The following is an 11,006-nucleotide window of genomic DNA, read 5'->3' as shown; positions in this document are numbered from 1 at the left end:
TATTACTGTTAATCCTCCTGTCCTCTGTCTCCCCACTGTTGTTTTCTCAGATCCTAATGTGTACCTCTTTAGATATTCTCTAAGCCAAGTGAGAGATGAAGTTCTTTGTTTCTGAGAACTGAAGCTAGCTTATCAGTACGGTTTTGCTTATCATGGATTTACATTTCATTAATTAACTGACAGCAGTAATCCTGTCCCTTGAGGCACATCCTTTTTTTTCTTATTTATGTTGCTGGGAGTTGTAATTTTTGGATCAAATTGGCTCTAGGAAAGTTGCGTGCTTTGGAAAAGATTAAATGTTTACAACAGGCTATTGTGGTTAAAAAGTGGTACAGACTCTTGATATTGAACAGCAGATGTCACTGCGCACACTTTTTATGTAAAAGTCTATGTAATAACTACACTCAGTGGTGGACAAAGTACACAGCTTCATTACTCAAGTATAGATCCTCCATGTCAAATATTACTCCAATACAAGTAAAAGTTGCTCCAGAAAATATTAATGAAGTTAAAGTACTGAAGTACTTGCTTTTAAAAATACTTAAGTATTCAAAGTACTTCTTAAAAAAACTAAAAACGTTCTATTTTCACAATACAGAAATGCGGTCATGAAGGAGTATATTCTGTTACATTATGTTTATTTAGAAACCATTACTTGAAATCTCTAAAAACTATACAATGGAATAAGAACAGCAACAAAGTTACTCTTGGAAAGAAAACTTAGTTTTAAAAGTTCATCTGGGTGCTAAGGTGGAGAATTATTATATCATTACCACCTTTTAATGAACTGCCTGATCTGAGTGAAATTTGCTCTGTTTTTGCTCCACCGAGGGATCAGATTTCAGAAAAGAGAAGGAAATTCATGAGCTGACTTCAAAGCAAAAGTAGTGAGTAACTAGAGCACTGATAGAAATGTCGTGGAGTAAAAAGTACAATAATTGTCTTCTGAATGTAGTGGAGTAAAAGTAATACGTTCCCACAAAAAAGAATGCTCAAGTAAAGTACAGATACTCAAAAACTATACTTAAGTACTGTACTCAAGTCAATGTACTTTGTTACTGTCCACCGCTGACTACAATAATGACAATTAGATAGGTAGGCAACAAAGTTCTGCGCCAGAAAATACAGAGAGAAGTTAAAATTCAAACAAATTAATCTTGTCTAACTTTCAGACAGGGAAGCCAAAACATGTCTGTTGAAATCTGTGTTCCTTCTTTAACTTCCCATATCCTACAATTCCTATTATCCCCAGCTATGACCGCCCACCTTGTTTTGATGATGCTTTCAACTTCTGCAAAAATAGCGGAGTCAAATTCTTTGTATTCTTGAGATACATTGTGAATAAAGTTCTTTCTGATTTCTGATTCTGTCAAATCCTTATTTCCATCTTTATGACTGGCATAGCATTAAAGAGCTGCGATTGGTTAGGCACATCATTTTTTTTTCTTATTTGTGTTGCTGGGAGTTGTAATTTTTGGATCAAATAATGCTCTAGGAAAGTTGCATGCTCTTGATAAGATCAAATGCTTACAACAGGTTATTGTGGTTAAAATGTGGTACAGACTTGGCTTGATATTGAACAGCAGATGTCACTGCGCACACTGTTTATGTAAAAGTCTATGTAATAACTACACTAATGACAATTAGATAGATAGGCAACAAAGTTCTGCACCAGACACATTTTCAAAGGAAAGATTTTATTGTGTGATTTTATTTAATTTTAGCTCTGGTTTTAAGGGTCTGTTTCATAAGTTTGTAGGATTTTTAAGCTTTTAATTCATTTTATTTTTTATCGTTTCACTGTGCTTTGCACTTCTTCTTGCTTTTATTGCCCACTGTAAAGCACTTTGTTACTTGTGCTTTAAAAATAAAGTAATATCATTATTACTAAATGTTCAAACAAATTAATCTGGTGTAACTTTCAGACGAGGAAGGCAACTCATGTCTGTTGAAATCTGTGTTCCTTCTCTAACTTCCCATGTCCTACAATTCCCATTATTACCAGCTATGACCGCCCACCCTGTTTCGATGATGCTTTCAGCTTCTGTCCAATCCTTATTTCCGTTTTTATGACTGGCGTAGCATTAAAGAGCTGCTATTGGTTTCTATGCGGTTTCCAGGAAGAGAACGCCACAATTCTAACCACCTCCTACATGTGAGCTCCATCGATAGCACCACGCGCGGCGTGTAGAGGAGAGAGAAACCGGTCGGGAAGGCAACGTCACTCCTCGGACCACCGATTTGACGTAGTGCAGCGGATAGACAGCGGAGCGGAGCGGCGTTGTCCGAGGCAGGTACCGTACCGGTTCCGTTTATACCAAAAAAATTACAGCCCGAAAAGCTGACAGTTTGGTTATTCCATGAAAGCAGGGGGAAAGTAGGTCGTATTAGGTAAGAACAGGGTGGACGCTAGGGCCTGGCAGACTGTAGGCCTGATATTCTCCACGCTCTGTACTGACACAGGCGGCCCAGGCAGAGTCTTTTCCTCACGGTCAGTCCAGCTGCCAGAACTGGTCAGGTGCCTTAACGGACACCGCGCCACTGGTTTGAAGAGGTATTAAGTCCAGCTGGTTAGGACTAATATTTGACCAGCTTTGATTGCCGGTCAGTCTGTTTTAGCGGAAGGAACCGCATGAACTCATGCTCTTCCTTTTACGCCTTTTTTCAGGTGCTGAAGCGATTACAGCAGAAAGATGGCGGACGACCCCAGCGCGGCGGACAGGAACGTGGAGATATGGAAAATCAAGAAGCTGATCAAAAGTTTGGAAGCTGCCCGCGGGTAAGTGTTCGCTGTGAGCTGTGTGTGGATGCTATGACTGGACACAGAGTTCTTTGGTTTATGGCTTCGGTTGATGGTGAGAATGTTGACCGCCGCAACAGCTGGAGATCGGATAAGTGGGGCCGAATTTGGGAGTGGTTAGCTTAGCATGGCTAACTTTGCCTACCGTTACTTTTAGCTAGCTAGCGGCTAACTGCTAAATGTTAGCTTAAACTGCTGGCGCCTGTAGCTTGTCGGGAGCTTCAAAATAAAATGTTACTTTCAACATCTGTTAGTTTCGATTCTCGTACCTCTACGAGTGATGGCTGACATTATATAGACTGATGTTTTAAGTTTTTAAAAGGAGAAACAGCTAGGAACGTTTGTGTTAGCTTTAACAGACGTCATCTCTCAGAAAGAGGCCGCCATGGGTGTCTTTAACAAGAAAGCACGTTGATGAGGAGAGAAGGCCGGGTAGCATACAGTCGGGCTTCCACATGATCCATCAGATTAATGCTAATACTTTTTAATGACGTTTACCAGGCCTTTGTTCGTGTAGATTATGTGACAGAGCTTTATTCCCCTAAGAGTCTTCCTAGTCGGTTGCCTCATGGCCAACGAGCTTCTCAGTGTGACATTAAAGTATTATAGGCTACCTAATAGTCAATTGAATGAATCACGTTGAGGACATTTTGCTTGGTTTATTATACACGACATGTGAAGTGTGGGTGTTGCTGTATTGGCTTACTGCTTTGTCTGCGTCAGCTTGCTGTATAGTGCTGCGCAGAATTTGCTGTCCTGTGCTCCACCGCCTGCCATGTCACAGTTGACCATTTGCCCTATATTCATTCAACTACTGCTGCTACCTGCCGGCCTGTGTGTGTGTGTGTGTGAGTGTGAAAGAGAGAGAGAGAGGGAGAGTGTGTGTGTGTGTGCAGTGTCGCCCTGTACTGGTATGCTTTGTCTGTTGATAGGTAGTGAATGGACTGCCAGTGTGGAGCAGCACAACTCAGTCCTCAGTTTCAAGGACAGAAACTGTACACTGTGTGGCTAAAAACTGTCCCTGTTTGTCTTTCAACCTTCCAGCCTCTGTCAAGGCAATGTTTTGTTAGGGAAGGTTGTGAGTTTTCAAATTGAAGTGAGATTGAAATGTGGACCTAAAAAGAAAGGCCAAAGTTTAGGATCCAACAAATGTAGCATGTTGTAGTCTGCGTGGATACCAACCTATCATGTCAATGTCATTTTGACATTGTTTTGAGTGACATTGTTGCAATCAGACTGTTCCAGTTATTGTTGGTAAAGCACCAAAGTTTGTAATGTGTTGTTAGACATTGCACCTTGTAATATCTTGTGTGTGTGTATGTCAAATGTTTATGTAAGCATTCATATTCATGTTTCTCTCTCACACTCTCCCTCTCTTTCTCTACAGCAATGGCACCAGTATGATCTCATTGATCATCCCTCCAAAGGACCAGATATCTAGAGTGGCAAAGATGTTGGCTGATGAGTTTGGTACTGCTTCCAACATCAAGAGTCGAGTCAACAGGCTCTCTGTGCTTGGGGCCATCACCTCTGTACAGCAAAGACTAAAACTCTACAATAAGGGTATGTTTTCAATATAAATGTAAATAGGCTTATTTATGTACAAGTTCATTTAAAGAGGCAGCTGGTTGGAAGGAATCTCTATCAGGACATCTTTACACCAAAACTATCCTAATGTTTTTGGTCACATCAGACAAATAGACAACTCTAATGTTTTATCTACATTTTGTTAGTCGTGACTAATGGAGAGATGTGATTTAATTTACTGTGGGGAAAAAGAAGCTGCTAAGTAAACTTGGGTAATAGAGTCCATTTTACATTATTGTTCTTCACAGTGCATGAAAACATTTTCGATTATAGCAGATTTCAACTGAAGTGGACACTCTTTAAATGCATCTGTACTACTTCTTCCTCAGTGTTTACTTGTTTTACATTGTACCATGTGTATGTATATATGGTGAACTATGCACTGTACTGACGCTCAGAATCAGCCAGTAAACTGGAGGCCAATGTTCAACTAGTAGAAGTTTTGATTGTTATGGCATTGAACTGTAAAGTAGGTATGGGATGAAGCTGTGTATTACCAGTGATACAAGGTATGCCAGCATATACATAGTATTGTGACCTAATATTGAGGGGGGGGTCAGTAAACACACCAAAGTTGCAGAAAGGTTTTGGATTTTTCGAACAAACTGAAACATTAGCAGTGTTACTCTTTAGAAAGCGTTCTGATACTGGCCTCGTTTAAATACAATATTAATTGTTCATGCATTTCTGCCTTAAGTCAGATTTGTCTAATCTGCTGGCCTCCTAATTTTCCATCCCCCCAGTGCCACCCAATGGTTTGGTCGTGTACTGTGGCACCATTGTGACAGAGGAAGGCAAGGAGAAGAAAGTCAATATCGACTTTGAGCCTTTCAAGCCAATCAACACCTCCCTGTACCTCTGCGATAACAAGTTCCACACTGAGGTGAGAAGTTCTGCCTGGTTCCCAGGACTGCACATATGTGTTTTCTTAAAGGAAAGGTTCTTATGTTTTCTAATACTTGCTCTCTATCAATTCTAATCCACCATCCCTCTTTTTCTCTCCCTTAACACAGGCATTGACAGCCCTACTTTCTGACGACAGTAAGTTTGGCTTTATTGTGATCGACGGTAGTGGGGCACTGTTTGGCACACTGCAAGGCAACACCAGGGAGGTGCTACACAAGTTCACTGTGGACCTACCCAAGAAACACGGTACTAATCCACACAAAACTGAGCTTTTCATGATTTTCAACTACACCACAGGGATGATTACAGAATTCGTTTTATATTGCTCAACATGTGCTTAGTTTAGAAGTTTTAATAATAGGATTCTCTTGTCTTTATCTCCTTCAGGCAGAGGAGGGCAGTCTGCTCTACGTTTTGCCCGTCTGAGAATGGAGAAGAGACACAACTATGTGAGAAAAGTGGCTGAGACGGCCGTCCAGCTCTTTGTGTCCAATGACAAAGTTAATGTGGCTGGAATGGTCTTGGCTGGATCTGCAGACTTCAAGACGGAGCTAAGCCAGTCTGACATGTTTGACCCAGTAAGTGTGTGCCTGAGCCTGCTCTGTTGTAAATTGTTACAAAGTGTGTATTCTCAAATTTCAATCTCAAATGTCAATAACTGATTAATTAGAACTACATGAAATAGATCATAAAGCAATGTAGAATCTCTCTAATGTTTGTACAGACAAAATAGACAAACTACTGGGGGAAGAGACACATATGAAGACAGATTTTAGTTTATACATCCAAATATATATTTACTTAAACTATTTGAAGTAGTTTAAAGAGATATAGGTACTTAATAATTATACAGTACCTATTTAGCTTTATGTAAAGAAATGCAATGTTTCTGAGTAATGCCAAATTATCTCTTATCATTACTTGTCTACAGGGTGGGGTGAAATGTGTCACTCCATTTAATTCCAAGTGCTTCAATATGGATCTGGGCTTCATGTTTTTCAAGCAATTCAAACTTTTAAAAACGTTAATCCATTATACTCTAGCCTATGCACTAACTATATACTGCAACCACTGCTTTCCGGAGCTTCTTTAAATTGTATAGTAATCTAAGAGTTCTTTTCAAGTGCAGATGGAGTATCAACATGACACTATCTATGATTATAAATACAAGGGAGTTGTCCCCTCCAGAAAAACAGGCTCCTCAGTCTTCTGGAAATGGTCAGGTGTAGTAGAGTCTGACCTCAAGCAGACCAGTCAGCTGTAAAGTTGGTCCTAAGTCTGTGGAAACTATAAGCAGCATCATGACTTATTTATTTCTGCTTCTTAGACACAGCCTTGTGGGAGAACTATGGGGTACTGTGTGCTAAATAAGGCAGCTCCTTTTTAGCAGGAGTTTTTTGATGCTGTTAGCATTAGCAGAATAAAAATCACTTAATACGGAAATCAGATATTTAGATAGCTGTTGACATTGCCTAGCCATATTATTAGGTGTTAGAACTCTGCATATACTTTACACAGCCCTACAATAATACACAATGCCTCCTCTGACCCCATGTTTAAAGCTCTCCTTATTTGGTGCAGCTCAATTAAAACAGTTGACACATTCCAACATTAGTAACCCTAACATGAATTATTCAGTTGTACCTTTAATATTTCCCCCTCATAATGACATGATTTACAGTTTACTGTAAATCACCCTTTTATTTTTGTACATTTAAACATTAACAAAATCTATAAAAATGTATGGTTATTCAATGACACATTTTAAAGGTTACAAAATATTGCAAGTGCAGAATTTTCAAAAGTTTCATAGTATTATATTGAACAGATTTAGTTCCTAAGCATCTTACATTTATAGTCTTTACTCTGATCTATTGCAACATATATTCCATGTTAGGGACTTAATAAGATACAGCTCTCAACCTGCTGGTTTTTAAAAGGAAACTTGAGATTGCGGTACAAATCAAGTATGACTGTAATCATATCACTCTATTCCTGTGTATGGGAATCTCTACAGTGTGACTTACAGATTTGTGTGTTTTTTGTCTTGCAGAGATTACAGGCCAAGGTTCTGAAGCTGGTGGACATCTCGTATGGAGGAGAGAATGGTTTCAACCAGGCCATTGAGCTCTCGGCAGAGGTCCTCTCTAATGTCAAGTTCATCCAGGAGAAGAAGCTCATAGGCAAGTCATCCAGTTAAACATATTTGTACAACTGTTTTTAGGTGTCACCATCAACAATTTCAGAAAATAAAAGCTCATGTTATTGGATGTTTGTCCCTCTTTATAGGGCGGTACTTTGATGAGATCAGTCAGGACACAGGGAAGTACTGTTTCGGTGTGGAGGACACACTCAAAGCCCTGGAGATGGGAGCCGTGGAGATCCTCATAGTCTACGAGAACTTAGACACAATGCGTTACATTCTTCGAGTGCATGGGGCAGAGAGCAACGGAGCCGAGAATGGTACACATCCACAAATTATCCAAATATTGAAAAACAAGGCCATAAACATTATGTTATAATGCCATGACCTTTTTGTCTCTCCATTGGTTATTAGATGAAAAAACTTTGTACTTAACGCCGGAGCAGGAGAAAGACAAGTCCCACTTCACAGACAAGGAGGTGAGCACTACCAAAAAAGGACTGATATCTTTGATTTAGGTTAGACCTATTACCCATCATGGCATGTGTTCCTGACTCTGATTGTGTTTCTAGACGGGGCAGGAACACGAGCTGATCGAGAGCATGCCACTGCTGGAGTGGTTTGCCAACAACTACAAGAAATTTGGAGCCACGTTGGAGATAGTCACAGACAAGAGCCAGGAAGGTTCCCAGTTTGTCAAGGGCTTTGGAGGCATTGGGGGTGAGCACATTGTCAATGACGCTAGAATAAAACTGTTGAAAATAATCAGGTTAGGAAGTAATGACTTCTATACCAGCTAGGAGGTTTAAACCTCCCTTTAACCATCAGGCATCTAGGTGATAAAGGGTACCTTACAAAAGCTTTCTGTTTTTTTATTACTCTTGTCACTGTCTCATCCTCTACAATCTGTGATGATGTAATAAATATAACAGGCCCCCGAATTGTTGTCCACATAACTGCTCAATAAGAGTATTTTTGCTGGAAATATGTTCATGTAATGCTGCAGACCGTGTTCAAGCTGCTCCATCTAAATTAATTATACGCTGAGCTCAGCAACAATAAGGACATTGATAGCCAGAGCTGTATGAATTCAGGAATGTCACCGGCTATTTATAGTTATTGGCTTTATTCCACTGACTGAAGATGACAACCTATACATAGCAGTTTATGGTTAGGGTACTTCTGCTTATAAGATGTCTTTTTTAACTGTTCAGTAATATAACAGTTATTATTTATTCTTGGCTTCAGCACAAAAAAGTTGCATATCCCAGCACATTCATTAAACATCTTTATTGTCATTAATGGGGCCACTTGATCTTGATTTTGATGCAGTAGAGGGGACAGAGTGTTCCGTCTTCCTTAGTTTTTTGTTAGAGTTGTGTGGAAGAAGAGGAGGGGAAGAAGTTTGGTAAAGTGAAGGTAACTTAAAAACAGCCAGGGTATTGTGCACCTAATGCTGTACTCTTATTTCAGCACAGGACGGCTCTACGAAACCCTGTGATCAAAAACGTCACAAACTCTTCTACAATTCCTAAAGACTTCATATTTAATACAGTTGTTTATCCCAAAGAGAACCCTTGATTGATATTTCTAACCATTCAGTGCTAGCGGTAAACATCTGTGGCTTGTTAAATCAAAGTAATTGAATATTGTATTATTGATATGGTTTTCTATTTCAGAAGACTATTGTAGAGACTGGTCTGTTGTCCTGTCAAATTTTAACAATTTAAAATCCTTAAATCAGTTTTTTTTAACAAGTAAGATGCCGAATGTTTAGAGGGACAATCTTACTTAAGAAAGAAAGAAAGAAAGATAGAAAGAATCAACAGTTCTCAGTTAATTTCCTCTAATGAAAAGTTAGTTTTATCCTTGTGCTTTCACGGTTTAAGAAGTAATGATTTTAGACCTTGTTGGGTGAACTGTTCCACTTCACTAATAAGCTAATGAGCTAACAAGGATCATCTTGATACAAATTTTTCTTTCCAACCACTTATTAATCTCTCCTCTCTGTTTTCCTCAGGTATCTTGCGGTACAGGGTGGACTTCCAGGGCATGGAGTACATGGGAGAGGACGATGAGTTCTTTGATTTGGATGACTACTAGGTAGTCGGGGACTGATACTGGGAGAAAAAAAGAAAAGCAAAGGAATGAATGAAGAATTAAAGAAAGAAAAATGCAACCTCTCTTGCAGCAAGTGAGAGGTGCAACCGTGTTGACCATATATATGACAGACACACCTTCCAATTTACCTGTTGCACACACAAACTTGCACATACATTTCATCTGTACACAAGACAAAGTACATCACACAGGCTGAAGAGGAGTGAGATTTTCTTTCATCCAGAGAGGGAGAAAGCCCTTCCTGAATAAATCCCTGCCTTAGAGTGCTGGTTCCTTCCCCTAGTTGGATTGGACTTGACTCATTTTTGTTCTTTTTTTCTCCTCCCCTCCATTTTGAATGAACACAACAGCAAGTTCCCAGATTTCTCGCTGCCCCCAACCCGGTCTGAAGATAAACTTTGGACTTACTCTCCACATATAGAAAATATATTTTCCTTTCTTGCCTCATCATGACCCTACCCTACATCTCTCTTCTCCCTTCCATGCTTTCTCTCTCTTCTTTTTTTTTCTTTTTTTTTTTTGCATTTCATTTTTTTACTGGTAACTGCTGCTGTTGTATTTTATGAGAGTGGGGGATTTTTTTTACCTGGGTTTCTGTAGAGAAAGGGGGACAAAGTATTAAATTTGAACTGCTGAAAACCATTGATACCTCCTCATCTGCTGTGGTCTCAATCTTGTGCCGTGTCCATCTTGTTCTTGGAAGACCTGACCTTTTCTCTACTTTCCTGCCTTCAAATGATTATTGTGATTGTTGTCTGTGGGTGCATGCATGGCTGCTCTCAGGAGTTTCTGCTGTGTACAGGGCTCATCAGGAGACACTTACTCGTGCTGAAATTTTAATTTTACAAAGCAAGGTTATTAGATCTGTGGAGTTCAGCAAGGTACTCCGACACAAATCACATAATACTAAAGTCTCATTTTTTTAAAACATGAAACCCAATCACAAGATTCATATACAACACATTTGATTTCATTTTATTAAACATGAAATGTATGGATGCAGTCCTGAAGATACTATTTTATATGTGATTTTCAAATGATGTTAAAATGTATGTTAATATTTATGCTGGTTTGCCTTGTGGCTTTATAAGATAAAGGTGAGTCTTGATTCATAATGCAATGTGTGCTGAAATTGTGATGACAGGACTACTTGGGAAGCCTTTGAAGAATGTTTTTGATGAATACACAACACTTGAATGTGATTCATGTTCATTCACAGAACAAGCTCAAGAAGTAGAGCCGCACCAGTAGCTTGAATGTTACATTGGGGAGAAAAATCTGCACGATCCAGATCAAAGCATGTCTTACGAAGGCAAGGTTTCAATTTCTGAGCGCATGTGGAGATGAAAGTAATGAAGCATAAACCTCATAATATGACTTTTACACATTTTTTAGCAATGACAGGGAGTCGCGGGGTGATGCTAACAAAGGTGAACTAAGGTGAGGGAT

General features: G+C 39.4%; 1 protein-coding gene across 2 annotated transcripts; it reads left to right on the top strand.

The window, feature by feature from the left end:
• Positions 1 to 2,111: 2,111 nt before the first annotated feature.
• etf1a (eukaryotic translation termination factor 1a) lies at positions 2,112 to 10,203 on the top strand. Of its 2 annotated transcripts, none has more exons than XM_034689950.1 (11): positions 2,112 to 2,294; positions 2,669 to 2,779; positions 4,188 to 4,363; positions 5,131 to 5,270; positions 5,401 to 5,539; positions 5,681 to 5,871; positions 7,347 to 7,476; positions 7,583 to 7,756; positions 7,851 to 7,915; positions 8,009 to 8,156; positions 9,457 to 10,203. In XM_034689950.1, exons 2-11 carry the CDS (start codon positions 2,694 to 2,696, stop codon positions 9,537 to 9,539), a joined length of 1,332 nt encoding a protein of 443 aa, XP_034545841.1. In that variant the 5' UTR covers positions 2,112 to 2,294; positions 2,669 to 2,693; the 3' UTR covers positions 9,540 to 10,203. The 2 variants fall into 2 exon arrangements, with proteins under 2 accessions (XP_034545841.1, XP_034545842.1); XM_034689951.1 differs by having other exon boundaries at positions 2,112 to 2,554.
• The last annotated feature ends 803 nt before the right edge of the window (positions 10,204 to 11,006 follow it).

The sequence above is a fragment of the Notolabrus celidotus genome, chromosome 8, assembly GCF_009762535.1.
Source record: "Notolabrus celidotus isolate fNotCel1 chromosome 8, fNotCel1.pri, whole genome shotgun sequence".
NCBI lineage: Eukaryota > Metazoa > Chordata > Actinopteri > Labriformes > Labridae > Notolabrus > Notolabrus celidotus.
This window is presented reverse-complemented; position numbering and strand designations above follow the sequence as displayed.

Coding starts and splice junctions, on each gene's coding strand:
- etf1a (XM_034689950.1), top strand. CDS start 2,694: ATGGCGGACGACCCCAGCGCGGCGGACAGGAACGTGGAGATATGGAAA. Junction 5,872..7,346: donor AGTCTGACATGTTTGACCCA/GTAAGTGTGTGC, acceptor TTTGTCTTGCAG/AGATTACAGGCCAAGGTTCT. Junction 7,757..7,850: donor GAGCAACGGAGCCGAGAATG/GTACACATCCAC, acceptor ATTGGTTATTAG/ATGAAAAAACTTTGTACTTA.